General features: G+C 39.2%; 1 protein-coding gene across 5 annotated transcripts in view; it reads right to left on the bottom strand.

Annotated features, from left to right (window-relative positions):
• Window positions 1-5597: 5597 nt before the first annotated feature.
• Window positions 5598-22301, bottom strand: part of LOC106884000 (uncharacterized) — a 29082-nt gene continuing 12378 nt past the window's right edge. For 4 of the 5 annotated variants that reach the window (XM_089349924.1, XM_089349923.1, XM_089349926.1 and 1 more), the window contains exons 2-10: window positions 20650-21648; window positions 19822-19902; window positions 18935-19009; window positions 15990-16093; window positions 14442-14556; window positions 13431-13534; window positions 11218-11302; window positions 9968-10117; window positions 5598-5825 (exon numbers count right to left, since the gene is read on the bottom strand). In XM_089349924.1, the coding sequence (XP_089206050.1) occupies window positions 5657-5825; window positions 9968-10117; window positions 11218-11302; window positions 13431-13534; window positions 14442-14556; window positions 15990-16093; window positions 18935-19009; window positions 19822-19902; window positions 20650-21599 (1833 nt within the window). In that variant the 5' untranslated portion in view covers window positions 21600-21648 and the 3' untranslated portion in view covers window positions 5598-5656. The remainder of the gene's footprint in view (window positions 5826-9967; window positions 10118-11217; window positions 11303-13430; window positions 13535-14441; window positions 14557-15989; window positions 16094-18934; window positions 19010-19821; window positions 19903-20649; window positions 21649-22301) is intronic. The other variant, XM_089349927.1, reaches the window with a different exon arrangement.

A 22301-nucleotide genomic window follows, 5' to 3' on the forward strand; every position in this document is an offset into this window, starting at 1 on the left:
GAGCTGTACTCAGTGACTATTATAATGCTGTGTACTTTGAATGTGTATATATAAACGTCGGGTAATGAGTAATATATATACTATGTAATTGTGTGTGGATAGATGCGCTCTAATATCAATTACAATGTTCTGTACTGTGTATATATATACAATTCTTTATTGCCCACAAGGGGCTAAACATAGAAGGGACAAACAAGGACAGACAAAGGGATTAAGTCGATTACATCGACCCCAGTGTGTAACTGGTACTTATTTAATCGACCCCGAAAGGATGAAAGGCAAAGTCGACCTCGGCGGAATTTGAACTCAGAACGTTGCAGCAGACGAAATACCGCTAAGCATTTCGCCCGGCGTGCTAACGATTCTTCCAGCTCGCCGCCTTAATGTACTGTGTATATATAATGCAGTGCTATGGACTATGTAGAGTGTACATTTTATGCTGTTGTGCAACATGAAGTATAAGCGTTATGTAATAATATTACTGTTGTGTAGTTATAGTGTGTGCTGTGTTTTCTCAATGTATATTGTGTAATATTATGCACCACGTGTTATGTATCTTATCTATAAAAAGCAGATTTTTCTCTGTGTGTGTGTGTGTGTATGTTGAAAATTCATGCATTTACACAATTCCAAATTTCTTGAATGAAAGAATCGGAATTAATATTCTAAACACCATAACTTAGGTCACAGCGCTATTTTTTCCGTCAAAATAACACACAATTACGAATAAAATCCATTAAACTACACAAAATAACATTTCTTCCCCTAATAGATATTGATAAAATATTTAAAGATAGCGTTTTGTCTTAATAACTGATGAGATGCCAGAGCAGATTTCAGCCCCGGCATCCGAAACTCTGAGTTTTATTATGACAACCAAATAATTGTTACATATTATATTTATAGATAAATTCCTCTATTTTACATAATATCGAGGTCTCATTCACTCTTTTGTTGTCATATTATTATAAATAGCCTGTATGGTCTGGCTAAGTCAAAATGTTTTTTTTTTTTTTGTATTCTTCCTTTCTGCTTGGAGAGTTTAATTGTAGTTATAAAAATATGTATCTTCTGTTGAAATGTAATTTCAGTAAATTTCTATATCTTTGTGCAGCTGAGGATTGCTCTGCATTTCACATTTGATGTAATGTTCACATTGCCTAAATAAATGGAGTCGCATGAAACGATCGTACTGCATTAACTTTTGGATATCTTTGTTGCTTATTTTGATATATATATATATATATATATATATATATATATGTGTGTGTGGGGGGGGGGGAGAGTTAGGGGTTGAGGATTCAACCTACTAAGGGATAGTATCTATCCAATATACTGCTGGGAGGGTACCCAATTATTGTTACACTAGTGTTATACCAAGTGCAATAAATGGGAGCGGGTAAAAAGGTAGGGTACCCTAAATTTATATATCAATTTTATATATATATATATATATATATATATATATATATATATATATATATATATATATATATATATGTGTGTGTGTGTGTGTGTGTGTGTGTGTGTGTGTATATATATATATATATATATATATATATGCATATATGTATATGTGTGTGTATGTGTATATATAATATAATATAATAATATATAGTATGTATAATATATATACGTATATATGCAAACATACAACTATATATATATATATATATATATATGTGTGTGTGTGTGTGTGTGTGTGTGTGTGTGTGTGTGTGTGTGTGTGCGTGTGTATGTATGTATGTATACACGTATACATGTATTCAACTAAAGGTGGTGCTCCAGCATGACCGCAGTCAAATGATTGAAACAAGTAAAAGAGTAAAAGAGTATGTGTGTGTGTGCGCGCGTGTGTGTAATTTGCATTCAGTTTTTTTTTTTTAGTTTGTATTTGTTACTTAAGGGATTTAGGTGTGAATAAACAGAGACGAGGAGTCCGAGAGAGTGGAGGAAGGGAAAGATGGGTGGGTGGAGGAAGTGACGTTGTGTAGTGGGATGAACGGGGCAGAGTGGGGGTGGAGTGAGGTGGAGTGGGGACGTGGTAGGTAAGGTGCGGTGCGTGGGGGTCGGGGGCGGCTGTGGTGTCGTATCGACACCTGTTTGAATCTACTCGTTACACACACAGAGACCCTTATTCCATTTGCTTAATGCTAACACACACAATATGCTTAATGAACCCTGCTGTTGTTGCTGCAACAATCACTCCAGTCACATGCACTTTAGTAGTAGTAGTAGTAGTAGTAGTAGTAGTAGTAGTAGTAGTAGCAACAGCAGTAGTAGTAGTAGGAGGAGGAGGAGCAGTAGCAGTAGCAGTAGTAGAGGTAGTAGTAGTAGTAGTGAAATGGTTCTCCATCAGTTTTCGACAATGACCTGTCGAGTTGTTCAATCAACAGAGCTATTTTGCACATTGAATTACCCACAGAAGTGGCTGAATACTCCACTGACAGACATCTGCATCCTTTAACATAATTCTCAAGAAAATTCAGTAAAAGATACTGTGTCACAAAGTGGACCTTTGAATTATTGGTACGACCCATTTGTACAATTTCTGTCTACCCAGTTTCAGGGACCTCCCTTGGGTCAACACATGAGCCTTTGGTAAAAGACGATTACCCAAGATACCACACACCTGGAATGAACCCAGGACCTACTGATTGAGGCAAACTTCTAAACCATTCAGCAGCCATACTACTTCTACTACTAGTAATAATAATCCTTTCTACATAGGCACAAATTCTGAAATTTGGGGGGAAAGGGACTAGTCAATTACATTGCCCCCAGTGTTTCACTGGTACTTAATTCATCAACCCAGAAAAGATGAAAGGTAGAGTCAACCTCAGTGGAATCTGAACTCAAAACGTAAAGACAGAAGAAATGTCACATAGCATTTTGCCCAGCATGCTAATGATTCTGCCAGTGGCCACCTTAGCAGTAGTAATAATGATAATAATAATGATAATAATAATAATGATAATAATAATAATAATTATTATTATTGATGTATCAATACCAGCAGATGACAACGTTTCTCTAAAAGAAATGGAAAAACTTTCAAAATACAAAGACCTGGAAATAGAGGTAACTCGAATGTGGAATCTAAAAACAGAAACAATTCCTATCATAGTAGGTGCCTTAGGTATAATAAAAAAATATTCAGACAAATACATAACAAAAACACCAGGACTTACAAACATATATAACATACAGAAAATTGCACTACTGGGTACTGCACACATCCTACGCAAAACACTTTCAATACAGTAAACATAAGAGCACCACAGCAAACCACAGCACATACCCAAGGCGCACAGAGCTGCGCTCGGTAGTGAAGTGAAAGCACATTATAAAAATAAAACTACTGAATAATAATAATAATGATGATGATGATGATGATGATGTGTAATTGAACATCGTCAGCCGGATATTGTCATATTGAATGAGAGAGACAAATACTGTGAGATCAATGATGCAGCCATAGCAAATGACATGAATGCTGTGAGTAAAGAGGTTGGAAAAATCACCAAGGACTCCGAACTGAAAGTGGAAATGGCAAGACTGTTTGGAATGCAAGAGGGTAAAAGTGATACCAGTGGTGATTGGAGCATGAAGAGTTCCTTTCTTTCTTCACAAAAGAGAAAGAGCTGGTTTACTGCAGAGATGTCAGTGGGCTTCTCAATAAACTTGGTATTGAGAAATACAAACCAGAGGAACAGCATCTTTCCATAGACAGCTCTAAGCGAAGTTTTAAATGTGTGTTGTTGCACAGTGGAAATGTGTATTGTTGCACAGCAGAAATGTGCATTGTTGCACAGCAGAAATGTGTATGGCTTTGTCCCACTCGGGGCCACTCAACAACCCTGAAGGGAAAATATGAAGAAATTAAGTTGGTTTTAGAGAAGATACTGTATCATGACCATAAATGGGTCATCTGTGTTGACTTAATGATGGTGAATTTTCTCATGGGACAGCAATTTGGTTATACCAAATACCCATGCTTTCTTTGCATGTGGGACAGTAGAGATCGAATAAACCACTATGTTAAGAACGACTGGCCACCTCGAACAAATATGGCTCCATGTAGAGCTGCCTATACATTGGAAGAACCTTTAGTTGAGGGAGATAAGATCATTTTCTCCCCATTGCACATCAAACTCGGATTGATCAAATAATTCATCAAAGCTCTTGGCAAAAATGGTGCTTGAAGTATATCTGCAGTGCTTCCCCACCTCACCCCAGGTCTTCCTGGGCCTACCTCTTCCACAAGTTCCCTCCACTGTTAGGCTGTCACACTTTTTCACACAGCTGTCCTCATCCATACACAACACATGACTGTACCAGCACAGTTCTCTCTTGAACACATCTGATGCTTGTGTCCAAATTTTCTCTGACACTTATACTCTGTCGTGTATGCACACTGACATTGCACATCCAGCAGAGCACACTAGCTTCATTTCTTTCAAGCCTATGCATGTCTTCAGCAGTCACAGCCCATGTTTCAATGCTGTGTAGCATGGCTGTTCGTGCACATGCATCATACAGTCTACCTTTCACTCTGAGCAAGAGACCCTTTGTTACTAGCAGGGGTAGGAGCTCTCTGAACTTTACCCAAGCTATCCTTATTTTAGTAGCTATGCTCTCAGAGCATCTACCCCCGCTACTGACTCGGTAATGGAAGCTATCAACTACTTTCAGTTTTTCCCCCTGACATGTGACCGCTGTTTCCTGCACGTATTCAGTGTTTATTGCCCCTGTGCCACACACAAAAACTATCTTCCCAGTTAGCCATCCTTTGATATTGCTGCACCTTTTGTGTCCATAGCTTACACTGGGTACATCTTATGAAGTTTCTACTTATGCCTTTTCTACAGATCAAGTAGGGCCATCTACCTGAAGGGATTTGTGGATTGTCTGCCTTCCTACTTACTAAGACTTTTTAACTAATCAAACCTGAAAGGATGAAAGGCAAAGTCAACTCTAATAAATTCCCTGATGCAGTATCAGGCAGTGGCTCTCATTGCTTCTGATCTTAACTGATTGGAAGTGTTATCATGTACATAGTTTTGTCTTGGTATAAAAGATGGGCTTCAGCAAATATTCTGCTCAGTACCACAGATTTGCTTGTCAGTTGTTTGACCGTAACCAGTTGAGCATGTCCCTTAGTGGCTGATGATATGTGCATCTCTGATCATGAGCAGAAGTAGTGGGATAGCATCATAGCCATGTGTTGAGAGGAATTCTCTGTAGCTTGAATAATTCAGCTCTGGAAACATTGTTGTTTGTTCATCATCCTTAAATAACCCTTATTCAGGGACCTTTTCAGCAGGATAGGCTACTCAACCTGAAGAAAATTGTAACTAGGCCCCCACCTGCAAAGTTCTGTGCTGTTTATCTTGATATGTAGTCACCATGTTGTGCACATATGGCTGTGTCTGGTGTACCCTTATCAATCGGGTAGTCATGAAGAGTGTATTGGGCTTTGTATATTTCTACTTCAGAATCACTTTGACGGCATGCACTGCATTCTTACTCAATAATAATAATAATGATAATAATAATAATAATAATAATGATAATAATAATAATAATAATAATGATAATGATAGCAATGAGAATTTTATTGGTGTTATAAATTATACATATTGACATTTCTGGTTTATTGCTTTTCTTGAATCTTCTTGTGCACCATTTCTCGAAACTGTGACAAAATCTTCGTCTCACGCTTTGTTCGTTCTTCGTGGTTGAATTTTGCCAAAGCTCGTTTTTCGTCAGCACTGTAAATTTGGTTTTCTTTCCTCAATCTGACCGCTTCCATTCTCCGATGCCTAAATGAGAAAGATTAAGAAAGATAAATGAGAATACCGAACAAAATATGATAAAAAGAAAAAAAGCAATTGAGAAGTTATCTGTGTAGTAATGATACAGCCTTTTAATCCTTTAACACCGATTTTAAATTTTGATACAAGGCCAATAATTTCAGTGGGTGGGAGTAAGTTGATTACATCGACCCCCAGTGCATAACTGGTACTCATTTTATTGACACCGAAAGGATGAAAGACAATGCTGACCTTGACAGAATTTGAACTTGGAACATGAAGACAGACGAAATGCTGCTAAGCAGACTAACGATTCTGCCAGTTCTATGCCCTCTTTAATCCTTTGATACTAAATGATTGAGGTTAAAGACTAGTTAAGTGGTGGTGATAGCAATGGTGGTGGTGGTGGTAGTAGTTTTTTAACACTAAAGCTGATTGACACTAAGGATTGGTAAATTGGAAGCAGAAGAGCCTTTTAATACTAAAACTGTTATCAAACAAACAAATTTACTTTCAACTTGTGACCGGTTTATACTACGATTCCATTGAATCAACACAGACACAGTGTAAAAGATCTGCTAGAAATATTGTCTCTGTAAAGGAAAACAACAAATGAGGATGTTTATAAATGTATTTCAACCTTATGCAATGTTAATAGATACACATTGGCACAAGCTATCTGCCATCACCACTGAAGGGGTACCAGCAATGGCTGGTAAATATCAAAAGATTTATTCTTTCCAAATGTTATGGGGTTCCATTATGTAAGCCATGAAGGAGCTTTGGGTAGTAAAATACATACATTTGGAGATGCCCTGAATATTGTTATAAAAATAATCAACTGCATGAGAGCTGTACTTTTTGTGACAAACTTTTCAAAGCTTCACTCTGGAAGTACTGAAGCTAAACAACCTGGCCTCATACTCACACAACAGAAGTACAATGGCAAAGTACTCCGAGAGTGTTGTGGGTGCTTTTACGTGCCACCGGCATGAAGGCCAGTCAGGCAGTACTGGCAACGGCCACACTCAAAATGGTGTTTTTTACATGCCACCTGCACAGAAACCAGTCCAGCGGCACTGGCAATGACCTCGCTCGAATGTTTTTTCATGTGCCACCGGCACAAGTGCCAGTAAGGCGACACTGGTAATGATCACACTCAAATGGTGCTATTTAATAATAATAATCCTTTCTTCTCGAGGCACAAGGCCTGAAATTTCAGGGGAGGGGATAAGTTGATTACATCGACCCCAGTACTCCACTGGTACTTATTTCATCGACCATGAAAGGATTAAAGGCCAAGTTGACCTCAGTGAAATTTGAGCTCAGAACATGCAGATGGACAAAACATTGCTAAGCATTTTACCCAGAGTGCTAACGATTCTGCCAAAAATTGTTTAAAGCAAAACCGGTTTTAAGGATTTTTGAGTTAAAGACGTAGTCTCTCTTTCCTTCTTTCATACAGTTTCCAAATATGAAGAAAATGGCGACTTTAGCCCATCAGCATTTGTCATTAACTTTCAAGTGCTTTAGGAACTGTTTTTGAAATTATCAGAAGACGTTTTTTGCATAAGTAAATAAATAGTTAAACATGTTCCTTATTAGTTTAATTTTTTTATTATTTCAAGAGGAAATAAATGTTGTGTAAAATGTTCATACTAATGAACAAATGCTCGACTAAAGGCGGTGCTCCAGCATGGCCGCAGTCAAATGACTGAAACAAGTAAAAGAGTATAAAATCCAAATATAAACTTGTTTTCTAATTAAATGGTGCCAGTTGCAACTGAGTAAGTCATTTAAAAAAAATGCTTTTACACATAAAAAAATGTTGAACACTGCTGCTTTAAGATGCTGGAATTACCAACTACATACTGCAGCATTTCAACCCCCCGCCCCCAGGACACATCACAGTAACTCCCATCTAACCCATGCCAGCAAAAACAAAATAAATTTTTAATAAATTAACGATCCTAACTTAAAACTATAAGCCAGCCATTATCGTGCGATACTATTCAAGGGACGTAACTTTCAGTGACTTTGTGAGAAGGCGGATAAAGTTTCCTTCCTATCGTTAATATTTGAACGACTGCGTTTACTTTAGAGGGAACGAACCCGTCTCCGTGACCTCCATAGGACTTACGAGACTGATAAATTTAATACAGTTTATGTTCAGTTTAAACATCTGTAAGTCGACATCTGCAGGTAAAAAAGTGAACAGGAAGGGAATTATGGAGGGTTGAAACTCTAAGGAAGAAAGATTGTATGTAGAGTAGAGCCGATGGAGAGAGGGAGACACACAGACGGAATGACGAGAGGGAGGGACGTTTGTGTTGAATGGGCTTGTGTGGATGAAGTACACTACTTGGAAGGAGCAGTGGCTGTTGTAGTAGTGGTAGAGAGAGAGGAGGGCATGTCAGAGGGAAGATGGTGGTAGTGTGTTGCTAAGTGACTCCTTGACTACCTACTGGATGACCTTTTGAATGGGATCAAGGATGTTCGTGTGTGTGTATGTAATACTAACAGCAGCACTGACCCAGTTACTGGAGTATGTGTGTATGCTGTGTTAAAGATCAGAACATTCAACTACAGTTGGTTAGGCCTATCCAACTGCATATACACCATATAATGAGTGTTTAATTTGTTTGATCTGCCAAGTTCAAATTCCACTATTGATTTGGAGAATGCATCTCAGAGACACTAATCATTTTAATTTTGTTATTCAATTCAGGCTGATGGTTGATGTGCAACATGAATGTCATAGTGTTCCAATATGGCTTTGGTTACAATGACAAAAACAAAAGAACAAACAACTTCCTCTAGCAATGAACTATCTTACATGACTGAAGGTGAGTTTCCAACATTATACACTACATATAGAGATGATGTAGAGATCATCATTATCATCATCATCATCATCGTTTAACGTCCGCCTTCCATGCCTGAGGACTGGCGAACCAGATGGTTGAACCAGATGGTTGCACCAGGCTCCAGTCTGATATGGCAGAGTTTCTACAGCTGGATGCCCTTCCTAATGCCAACCACCTCCAAGAGTGTAGTGGGTGCTTTTACGTACCAGTCAGGCGGTACTAGCAACGGCCATGCTCAAAATGGTGTATTTTACATGCCACCTGCACAGGAGTCAGTCCAGCGGCACTGGCAACAACCTCGCTCGAATGCTTTTTCATGTGCCACCAGCATGAGTGCCAGTAAGGCAACACTGGTAGCTGGTAAAGTTTTCAAATATATGAAGAATATCTAAACTTCCCACCGCTTGGATAATTCAAGAGAGTCTCCATAGCAAATAACCAGACAATCCTATTTTATAGGAGCTAAACTTGGACTACATTTGTGACCAAATACTGTCCCTCAGTGGGTTGCTACAGTTGGCTGCTTCGAAATTCCTTCAGTGTCTGTTGGGTGGAGAAACTGACTACTGAGCAATTCTATGACAAATTTGCCCAGTTGACAAACAAGACCGAAGGAAGACAGCTACAGTTGACCAAGCACTGTCTGTAATAACCAGAGTTGCCTACCAACCAAGTGATCAGTCAGAAACTAACCCATGTAAAGATGGACTGTTGCCCAAAACCATGGCCAAGTGACTTGCTGAACACTGATAATGGAATGGTATAAGTATCATGTCCATCATTGTGCTTCGCGCAAGTGCAAATTGTATTTAGTTAGGGTATTGGAGTCAAGAAGCACAAAAGCCCAGAACATATCCGAGTTCCCAGAGCATTTCAATCAAAAAAAAAAAAAATACAAGACGTCCCTCTGAACAGAGTGCATGTTTGTCACAGAATTAACCTCCAGTTGCTGCTATCAGTACTCAGACTTATTCTTTCTCTAAACAACTCCAGCAACTTCCAACATGTTTGTAGAATTAGTAACAAGTCCAAACCAGTAACAAATTATGAAAATCTGGTTCCCACATAAAAGGCACATGGGTATATTATACACATCCCAGTTTCAGGAAAAAAAACGATTTTAGTTCATTAGAGCTTACAGGGGGCCCAACTTCATATGTAGGAACAGGAGTGATTTTTTTGACACACTTTTGGGAAAAATTGCATCTTATATTCCATCAAATATGGAATGTCAAAAATACAGTATGGGTAGATGGTAAGTAAGATATTAGTTGAAATACTAACCGACTACCACTCATTACATAACCAACTTCTTCAAATGACTGGATTTCATCGCTGGTCAATCCTATTTCACCACGACGTGGGATACGTTTGCCTTCTGCAATGTATGCAGCCATAGCTGCACCTTCTCCTGGTAACAGAGCTTTACCATAACTGAAATACAAAAATATAGATAACAAATTACATGGAAATATATAGAAAAGCATAGATAATAAATTGTCTACAGCAATAACAAATATAGAAGTATGGATAAATTATTCAAAACTAAATAAATTCAAAAATATATTATCCTTATTATTTTAATGCTCACTGCTCCATGTTTGCATGGGCTGGACTGAGTTTATTGAGGCAGGCTTTCAACAGCTGGATGCCCTTCCTGTCCACCAACTCTCCAAGCAAGGTAATATTTCTTCAAGGCCAGACAAGTTTAAGAAGAATATTAGAAATGAATGCCACTGCTTGTACGACAGTGATGTTCATTTACAACAAACACGCAATGTCAACGCAAGGAGACACAAACACAAGCAAATGCAACATATATGCACATAAGTGCAGGAGCGACTGTGTGGTAAGTAGCTTGCTTACCAGCCACATGGTCCCGGGTTCAGTCCCACTGTGTGGCACCTTGGGCAAGTATCTTCTACAACAGCCTCAGGCCAACCAAAGCCTTGTAAGTGGATTTGGTAGATGGAAACTGAAAAAAGCTGTTGTATATGTATATATATGTATGTCGGCATCCAGCTGTAGAAACTCTGCCAAATCAGATTGGAGCCTGGTGTAGCCATCTGGTTCACCAGTCCTCAGTCAAATCGTCCAACTCATGCTAGCATGGAAAGCGGACGTTAAATGATGATGATGATGATGTATGTGTGTATATATGTTTGTCCTCCCAACATCACTTGACAACAGATGCCGGTGTGTTTATGTCCCTGTAACTTAGCAGTCCAGCAAAAGGGACTGATAGAATAAGTACTAGGCTTACAAAGAATAAGTGCTGGGGTTGATTTTCTCGACTAAAGGCGATGCTCTAGCATGGCTGCAGTCAAAGGACTGAAACAAGTGAAAGAATAAAAGAAAATACACACACACACATACATATATATACATATACACACACAATGGGATTCTTTCAGTTTCCATCAACTAAATCCACTTCGGACAATATTAGAAGCCACTCACTCAAGGTACCAGGCACCTATTACACTAACAGAAAAAAGAGAATCACCAATCAATTAGTTCCAGCTTTTACTTACTTAATTTTCCCTTGTACCTCTGTTTGAATGACAAATGGGGAAGGCCCGACAGTTTCTTCTGCTGATTCACTTTCACTTCCTTCTTCTGAAAAATAAAAACGAAATAACAAAGAATAAATGAAATTTCTCCCTTTTAGTAAGCAACGACATGTAAAACATTTTACTTGTCCTGGTCCTGTAGGTATCTTTTAGAATAACCTTACTCTATTACAAGCATTTGGGACCAGCTCCCTACCCTGAGGACAGCCAACTGGATATGTTCATGCACTGCTTCTTATTGTAGCAGCCCGTGATTTGTGATCCCTCCCTTATCTCAGAGGCATTACAGGAAAAAGCCACAAAAGAACAACCAAGTCTTCACTACACCACACCACATACAACAGTCTTAGATAATCTTTTCTACTCTAGGCATAAGGCCTGAAATTTTGTGGGAGGGGGCCAGTCGATTAGATCGACACCAGTATGCAACTGGTACTTAATTTATCAACCTCGAAAGGATGAAAAGCAAAGTCGACTGCAGAGGAATTTGAACTGAGAACGTAGCGGCAGACGAAATACCGCTAAAAATATTTCTACCAGCTCGCCGCCTTACAACAGTCTTAGATAACGCAGGATACATTAGACAATGTGGTCTGTGACAGACAAAAAGGCAGGGTGGTCACAACTGGAATGCCTTTAGTCATACCTGCCTGTTCCACTCAAGTGAGCTCTATTAATCTACCCCACTTCACCCTAAAACCTCCACACTACATATAATCCTCCCTTCCCATTGGTACTTTCTTTCATTTATCAACCAGGACATTTGATAGTATACACCAAGGTAAACTACGTCTGAAAAGAAGATGGAATGGTCATGGTTGGAAGACTTTCCATAATAAATTCGGTGAATCAAGGCTAATCTGAACAGTAGGAACTAATATTTTGCCACCTGACACACAGGCCTTTGTCTGTTAGGGTTGATACTGCATCTGTACATGGATCTTTTTTTTTTTTTTCTTTTCTATATATCTTAGTCATAGAATGGGTGGAGGCGGTCATAGGATCGCGGTTTCGATTCCCAGACGGGGCGTCGTGAATGTTTATTGAGCAAAAACACCTAAAGCTCCACGAGGCTCTGGCAGGGGATGGTGGCGAACCCTGCTGTACTCTTTCACCACAACTTTCTCTCACTCCTTCTTCCTGTTTCTGTTGTGCCTGTAATTCAAAGGGTCAGCCTTGTCACACTATGTCACGCTGAATCTCCCCGAGAACTACGTTAAGGGTACACGTGTCTGTGGAGTGCTCAGCCACTTGCACGTTAATTTCACGAGCAGGCTGTTCCGTTGATCGGATCAACTGGAACCCTTGACGTCGTAAGCGACGGAGTGCCAACATCAACAACCAGTCAGAGGAGGAAGAGCAGTGCCCATGGCCCTTTCTAGGGTATCTTGTGACTGCTAAAACCAAGAGGAGAAGTATCCTCAGACAGGAACCCTTGCAACACACTGGACTCCATTAAAGGCACCCAAGGGCCATGGGGTGGTGTTGAATGAAACAATGGTTTAACTCTACCATCCAAGAACAGAACAGTCTCTCTGACTGGGCTTCCATACAATTTCTGCCAACCAAATTTCTTTTATATTTCTAGGCTATGGTAGAAGACACTGGCCCAACGTGTCATATGTAGGAATTGAACTGAAAACCATGCAATTAGAAAGTGAACTTCTAAACACACAGCTATATTAGCTTCACATTTTGATACAAGAGCAGAATTTCGGGTGAGGTGATGATAAGCCATTTGAATCAACCCCAGTGTTCAACTGGTACTTATTTCATTAACCCCAAAAGGATGAACAGCAAAGTCGACCCCAGTGGCATTTGAACTCAGAACGTAAAGCTGGACGATATGCTGCTAAGCACTTTTCCCAGCACAGTAACAATTATGCTGGCTCACTACCTTATGCTTGTATTGATACTGACTTCAAATTTTGGCACAAGGCCAGCAATTTGGGGGTGGAGTTAAGTCGATTACATTGACTCCAGCGCTCAGCCGGGTATTTATTTTATCAAGATGCCGCTAAGCATTTTGACCAGCGTGGATTCTGTCTTTATTGTTTGCATTGATATTGACATTAAAATGCAATACAAACAGATAAGTGAAAAGACCAACAAATAAAGAAATTTTATAAAGGAAAAATAAATTTAAGGAAGACGATTCCTCTGTTTTTACTTACTTCCCTTCTCCACCCACACACCTTCATCACCATCACCATCGCCATCATCATCATCATCATCATCATCATCATGAGGCTCATCTTTCTTACTTTTCTTTTTTTTCCTAAGCGAAATAAAACATTTATGATGTAACTATAAAAACATATAACAACGAAGGAAAGAGGAATTCTCCTGGCCAGGAGACACAAGCACTATCACACAAACACATACACACAACAGACTTCCAGTCTCTGCCTACCAAATCTACTCACAAGGCTTCAGTTGGCCCAGGGCTATAGTAGAAGACACTTGCACAAGGGAGAAAAAAAACCCAGATCCAACAAGGCCTCAACTGAAACAAAGGGACAGCTTCTATATGGCTATTCAGCCCTTTATTTTTTTTATTTGTTATGCTTTGATCTAGCAGAAGCGGCTAAACCAATGGCCTTAGCAGACCACCACCTCCAACACCAACAAGACTAATGCATTTCTTTTACTTTTTATCCTTATCCTGTACTGTCACTCTAACTACACTAGTTACACTACACATACTCTACCACATACCTCACACTATCATACAACATACTCCTCACTGTTATACTATACACACCCGACACTATCACACTGTACCTTGCAATCATACTACACACCCCACACTACCACAGTATACTCACCCACACTGTTACACAAAATACCCCGTATTCAGCATCATCACATCATACTGTCATACTACATACATCACATTGCCACATTGTATCCAACACAACCACACTACATACCCCATACTATCACACTGTACCCCACAAGATAGTGACACTACAAACTCCACATAGTCACACTACATACTTCCCACTGTCATACTGTACCTCATACTATTACACTGGACCCCACACTGTCAGACTGTGCCCTTTACTATTACTCTGTACCCCACTACATACTGTCACAAGGTACCCTGTTCTGTCACACAATACAAACCCCTATACTGCCCATACTGTAGCACTAGTTTATTCCTCAGAAAGTTTCCTGCTTACTTTTTACTTTTGTGAGATTTTTTCTTATCTTCTTTCTTCTTCTTTTTCTTCTTCTTCTCCTTGTCCTTCTTCTTCTTTCCTTTCTTCTTTTTCTCTACAGGAAAAACATTAATTTCTGTAACAAACACAATACCAATATATATGGGCAGGGAAGAGAAAGGTACCAGGGTAGGGTTTCAGGTACACGAGAGATAGTCTGACAAACTGTGATATAAAAACAAAAAAATTCAAAGAACCAAATGGGGGCCTTGTGACAGAAAGAAACAAAGATACTACTGCTGGTGGGCATGAAAAAAACCCCCACTACACTCTGTAAAGTGGTTGGCATTAGGAAGGGCATCCAGCCATAGAAAGCATGACAAAGTTGACACTGGAGCTTGATGTAGTTCTGTGGCTTGCTGGATGCTGTCAAATCATCCAACCCATGCCAGCATGGAAAACAGACGTCAGATGACGATGACGATGATGAATAGAATAGAATAAAATTTTTTAGAAAAAGTGTGTTCTGAATCCATCATCATCATTTAATGTCCATTTTACCTGGTGGCAGGGGTTGGACAGTTTGACAGGAGCTGACAAGCCAGTGGGCTACAACAGGCTCCCGTCATCTGTTTTGGCATGGTTTCTACAGCTGGATACCCTTCCAAACACTAACCACTCTACAAAGTATCATGAGTGCTTTTTACATGGCACCAGCACCATGTTTCTTCCAGATATTCACTGTATCCTGTATAGTTTTTGTATTTTGAAAAAAAAAAAAATGGTTTCTTGCCACTTATGATCTTCTGTCATTCTCTTTTTCCTTTATGACCACCAATATCAGATTTCACTTCTTCTTTCAATATCTTCCTCTTTAATAGATTTGTTCCCCTTGGATCACCACTACTCACTGCTGTTTTCTAACGATCAGCAGCCTTATGCATCACATCTGTACCATCATATTATGAGACATCTACAAACCCCAAATTGAAACACAGCACCCATTTCCATTCTGGTTTATCAAATGTCTACAAACCCAAAAGATGGATCACAATACCCCTTCCATCCTACAGTATTATGTGACATCTACAAACCTCAAATTAGAACATTTGCATAAAAAAAGACAAACATTAACTGTTCTTTTAAAATGGCAAATTCATTAACTAACCTATCAATTAGAAAAAGATTAATTTCTTTAAAATGGATTATCTCGTTTACAACCTGCTTGTGTGCCTCCTGGTAAAATTTCCTACTGCAGATTTTCTGACAAAAACGTTTTCAGTGAATTTTCTGGACATGGCCACTTCCATCCTGCAGAATTATGAGACACCTACTAACCCCAAAATGGAACACAGCACTCCTTCCATCCTGCAGTTAACAAGATATCAACAAACCCCAAACTAGGACACAGCATCCCTTTCATCCAGCAGTATCATGAGACACCAACAAACCCAAAGGTGGAACACATCAACCACTGCAAGACATCACATCTACAAATTCTTATTTGACTGTTTGTCTCAGTGGAAATCCTTATGGGAAAGAACAACATCAGAGAAAAAAACCTCTTACTTTTTGTAGTTGAACTGCTACTGTCGCTACTACTATCACTATCATCAGAATCGTTAACATTTCTTTTCATCTTGGAGGGTGAGCTGTCATCACTGTCATCAGAACTGTCAACAGAAATACATGAAACATTCTCATAAAACAATGTCGAAATTTCCAGAAGATTAATAATAAAAAAAAAGGGGAAAAAATTAAATATACATCCATTTTCTGCTTCCATTTTTTACATCCATTTTCGTTTGAATATTTGCTGCTACCACCGAAATCTGCACCCGCAGTTGGCTTCACTCAAGCTCGCAAATTTCAATAAATACAACTACTGAAGCAATTACTTTAGATGTTATTATGTGGTAAAGTTTGTTTTAAAACTACATGGTTCCAGGTTCAATCCCATAACACAGTACATTATGCAAGTTATGTAAGTTTTTTTACTTACTTAATGTATTTAATGTTAAAAATTTAATTATAAATTACATAAGTGGAGAGGAAAAGACATATATAAGCTCAATGATTAATATTATTATAGTCACTGCAGCAAATGCAGGGACAAAATCGCTGGTGTGGCCGATAACAGTACTGCCTGATTGGCCCTTGTGCCAGTGGAACGTTAAAAGCACAGCCAAACATGGGGTGTAATCAACCCACTTATGAGTACCACTCATTCACTGGACAATAAACTTTGCTTGAGGCAAGTGAAATCAAAATCGCTGACATGGCCGATGACGGTACTGCCTGATTGGCACTTGTGCTAGTGGAACGTTAAAAGCACATCTCAGCGTGATCGTTGCTAGGGCCACAGATTGGTTCCCATGCCAGTAGCATGTAAAAAAGCACCATTTGAGCATGATCGTTGCTAGCGTTGCCTTACCAGCACATGTGCCAGTGGCACGTGAAAAACAACATTCGAGCGTGGTCATTGCCAGTGCCACCAGACTAGCTCCCATGCAGGTAGCACATAAAAAACACCTTTTGAACATGGTCATTGCCAGAACCGCTTGACTGGCTCTCGTGCCGGTGGCACGTATAAACACCCACTATACTCTCGGAGTGGTTGGCATTAGGAAGGGCATCCAGCTATAGAAACTTTGCCAGATTAGATTGGAGCCTGGTGCAGCCTTCTGGCTTGCCAGTAATCAGTCAAACCGTCCAACCCATGCCAGCATGGAAAGCGGACGTTAAACGACGATGATGATGATAATATATATATATATATACACATATATACACACACACACACATACACACAATGGGCTTCTTTCAGTTTCTGTCTACCAAATCCACTCATAACACTTTCCAACACATTTCGTTGGATGGGGGCTACAATAGAAGGACACTGACACAATGTGCAACACAGTGGGACTGGAATAGAAACCATGTGGTTGAGAAGCAAACTTTTTGACTACATACACTTGCTATGATTGTGTACAAGGTACGATATAAACTAAATTAAAACGAATTATCTGCCCTGAGCAAGGGACACAACCCAGTGTCTTTGTATCTACTTCCGGAAATATAGCATTGTAAAACATGAATAGAGATAGTCTACAGCCGTTCAATAAAACACGAAAGAAAATAAGGTCTTGAGTGCAGTAAGAAGTAAATTCCAACATTTTTGCAAGAAAAAAAAATTGTTTTCGAGGTTTCTCAGAGTAAGATAATAAATGACGGGTGAACTTAATTCATTGCCCAGCTAAACATTATGACTTGATGCTTTGAGTTCAGTCTGTGGACTTCTTTCAGATTTGATTTCCAATCTTAGAATAAAAGTAATAACATGGTGATCTGCAACTTACTACAACAATCTACGAGTTATCATTTTCCCACCTTCCCCTCAGAAGCCTATATAAAAAAAAGTGACATCGGGAACTAAGAATTTTTTTTTCTTTTTGTCAAAAATCGATGCAGGGCAGGACCTGCTTGTATTATGAATATGCTTCTCATTGCAACACAAACTTCAACCGAGTGAATATTTCATTGTTGAGGTCTTTGCCTCTAGTTATTGCATGCCTAAGATCTTAATAAAGAAGGATATCAACATGTTTGGTCTGCTTTGCATGATTGCCACTATGCCATCATATCATTCACCAAAGTACAAGAACCAAGTAAGTATGTACATGATTGCTTGACATGCTAGAAATAATAGCTGAATCACTCTCAAATCATACCCTTTTAGTATTGAAATACAGGATACACTGATTATTGTGGTCCAAGGTACATAATATTTTAGGAAAGAAGGGATGGTTATGCCTGGAATAAATAATCATATATCTATGCACATGTTCATCAGGGAAGCCCTTTTTAAAAAAAAAATCTTCAATAAACAGACTGATTTAATTCTAAGAGAGGATTTATAGGTTATGTTAGCAGTAGGTGACAATGGGATGGTATGTAAAAAGTATCCTTTGAACTTTGGGCCTCATGGAGGCAGTGACTAACGACAGAGGCCTTTGGCAATATACCATGCTTGAGATCTGTCAAACCAAGTGAGATCGTAGCTGTGGCCAATGCTGGTGTTTCATAACTGGCATCTGTACTGGTGGCACATAAAAAGCACCCACTATACTCTTGGTGTGGTTAGTGTTAGGAAGGGCATCCAGCTGTAGAAGCCATGCCAGATCAGATTAGAACCTGGTACAGCTCCGCAGTTTATTAGTTTTCAGTCAAACGGTCCAAACCATGTCAGCATGGAAAACAGACATTAAATGATGATGATCAAAGAAACTTATCTGAGATTATGATGGATGCTATGACTGGTCTGTGTTGTCTATGATGGAGAGTATGACTGACCACAGCACTGTCTATGATAGATGGTAGGACTGATCATAGCATTGTTTATGATCGATAGTACGATATGAAGGAAGGCTTTGTGAACGAGAAGAATCAAGTGTTCCAACTGCACAAGTTTACCTTGTTAGGATGAAGACATAAAAGAAATATGAAATACTTACTTATATTTAGGAGGAGTAGTTCCCCAAACTTCTGGAGCACCTAATTCTCCAATGCGTTCCCTTTCATAACGGCGCCTAGAAACGGAAAGAAATTTTATAGTTTAACATCTTGTATGAGGAAGGACAAAGTGATGGTGTTAAACAATGAGATCCAATTAATTCTTCCAAAGAAGAACAGCTACAGCCCAACAGACAAGCTTTCATATAATCTATGTCAGCTTATTTTATGGACAAAGCATTTGGTCAACCTAGAACAACTGTAATAAAAGGTGTAGTGCAGTGAGAGTGAACTCAGAATCATGTAATTGTGAAGTAAACTTCCTAACCACACAGCAAGTGTCCATGTTGAAAAAGACATCATTTCTACAGTGTACATAACCCCCAGCGCCTTCTAAAATTCATCTGTAGGCTGATTGATTTGTGTTAAGAGAGGATTTGCAGCTTTTCAGAGAGCTGTCGAGTTTATTTCAGATATTCCCATTTTAAAAATCGTCTCTGACTAATCGTTGGTGTTGCCTTCGGAGAGGTTTGCACTCTCTGAGTGCTCGTTATCCATTTTGTTCATTATGTACAAATACATGTGTGTTAATCATTATTTAGAAAAATTGAAGCATGCCTTTAATAATTCTGGAGCTTATTGGTGTATGACTTTTGGCCCACCCTGTAGATTGTCAGGAATGACTTCCTACTCGAAACAGCAGTAATACTGTTGATTAGTGAAGTCCCTATTGTGGAAACACTGTCCAGGCATAGCTTTATCTCTCATCCTCAAAACACAATGAAAACTAGGCATAACAATAACAGTGTGCATCACTCTACATCTGTCTGTAAATGGGTGTAATAATTCAATACAACACTGGAAGCAAAATGTACACAATATTTTATACCTTTCAAACATTTCTGGGGCTGGCCCTGGACGATTTCTCTGAGATGTTCCAGAATCATTCTGCCAAGACCAAGAATTCCCACTGTAAATAATAAAAGAAAGAGAAAAAAAAACAATATGTTTATCTATTTAATATAATACTTCATTGCCAACAGTATTTTTCATTAATACTGATCTTGAAAATTTATTTCAACATGTTATGGGGTAAATGTATGAATTTGAGCGTGATCGTTACCAGTGTTGCCTTACTGGCACTTGTGCTGGTGGCACATGAAAAAACATTCGAGCAAGTCATTGCTAGTGCCACTGGACTGGCTCCTGTGCAGGTGGTATGTAAAAAACACCATTTGAGCATGGCCGTTGCCAGTACCGCCTGACTGGCCCTCGTGCCGGTGGCATGTAAAAGCACCCAATACACTCTCGGAGGGGTTGGCAATAGGAAGGGCATCCAGCTGTAAAAACAAAGCTTAGATAACAAAGGACTGCAATGAAAGCAAGACACTAATCCAGCATGGAAAATGGATGGAGGAAACTGCTGCTGATGATGATGATGAGGAGGAGGAGGCAGCTTAGGCCTTTGTTTGTCCTGTGTATCACATGGGATACACAGGACATGTTTTCCTGGCATCCAAGCATCGTATACGATATCCATAGCAAAAGTTTTTCAGCTATCGGAGTAACTTGGGACTTATGAAAGGAAAGCTTTACATTACTCAGAATGTATGACAAAGGGGCTAACTAAAAGTCTGAAAACAAGTAGGGGCTTTAGGAAAAAAACCCTACAAATACTTTGGACAAGCAATGATTTAAAAGGAACATTTAACATTACCTTGTACGTGGTGATGATGACCTGTGTGAAGAATTATCCATATTCTTGTTAGAGTCCTGATGTTTTGAAGTAAAATTATTAGAACCTGAAGAACGGTCAGCAGGAATCTTAAATGTCCCTCTTTCGTCGTTTTCAAATCTATTATTTCTGAAATTGTTCTGGTTCCCTTTCCCATCATTATGTCGATCAGGACTTCTGGAATCTGATTTTCTGTAATCTTTTCTATAACTGTCCCTTTCTCGATGAGGAGATGCTGACCCAGAACGCTGCCTTCGGTTAAATGGGGACCTACTATTTCTTTTAGATTGAAAACTACGCTGCTGCTGCTGGTGGTGATGATGAGGCTGACGACGGGAGTTGGGAGATCTCGTTTGTTTTGAATCTGGAGAATGTGAACGTGATCTTCTTCTGTATGGCGAGCGGGATCGTCTTCTGTAAGATGAATTATTCCTGTGCAAAGACTGTTGACTTGGGGGTGATCGCCTCCTTTGCGAAGCGTGAAATGTTGATGTCCTTCTTCTATCAGGGGACCTCAACGGTGACCGTCGTTTTGAAGGAGATGTCCTTTTCTTGAAAGGTGAACGAGACCTATTTCTATGAGATGAGTAAGATCGATGTGAATCTCTGTCTTCAGGAGACCTCTTTCGATTAATCATCAGTTGCTGCTTCCCATAATCAGGAGAGAATTTTTTACCAGCATGACGCCCCTTTCCAGACGATGAAGATCGAGAACGGGATCTAGAATAATGTCCATTACTTTTCAGAGATTTGGAGTTCGAGTCAGACTCTCTTGATGATGGGCTTGAATTAGATGAATAACTGGAGTCAGAACTAGAGTCAGAGCTAGAATTCTGATGCCTATTATTGTTCCTGTCTTCTGGGTTGTGTTTCCTTTTTGTTAATGCCTGAGAGTCTCCATCTGAACTGGAGCATGAAGAACTTCTAGCCATAATGGAACTAACTATATTTTCCAAACGGAATTACATATTCTTTTAGTGTCTGAAAAGATATAGAAAAGCAAGGAATTAACAAAGGTGGGATAATGGCCAAAATTATATAAACAATGTTTGAAAATATACTGAAAAGCTTTGAAATGAAGTAATATTTTTTTAGTTATTTGATCAGTCTACACAGACATGGTTGCATGGTTAAAATGCTTGCTTTACAACTAAGTGGTTTCAAGATCAATTTCACTGCATAGCACCTTGGGCATGTATCTTCTACAATAGCCGAGGACTGACCAATGCATTGTGAGTGAATTTGGTAGATGGAAAATGAGTGGAAGCCCATATGTGTGTGTGTATTAATTATGGTTGTATCCAACGTATTCCCCTCTCAGATTCACACATTTATTGCAACGGTACTTCAGTTTTTCTAAGCCCTGTAAAAATAAAATTCGAAGGTTAGGCTTCCAACCCCGCCTTTTGCACCAAGAAACTTTTCAGCAGCCCCTTCTATATCGTATCATCCTAAATAACACAACTGTGTGGCACTTTGAACAATTGTCTTCTACTATAGCCCCCAGGCTGTGAGTGGATTTAGTAGATGGAAACTGAAAGAAGCCCATCATTATGTCTCCTTGTCTTGATAATTGTATGAGTGCCACTATCATACAAGCAGTGTCATTTATTCCTAATATTCCAAGAAAACAT

Source organism: Octopus bimaculoides, chromosome 3, assembly GCF_046866305.1.
Source record: "Octopus bimaculoides isolate indiv1 chromosome 3, ASM4686630v1, whole genome shotgun sequence".
NCBI classification, from domain to species: domain Eukaryota; kingdom Metazoa; phylum Mollusca; class Cephalopoda; order Octopoda; family Octopodidae; genus Octopus; species Octopus bimaculoides.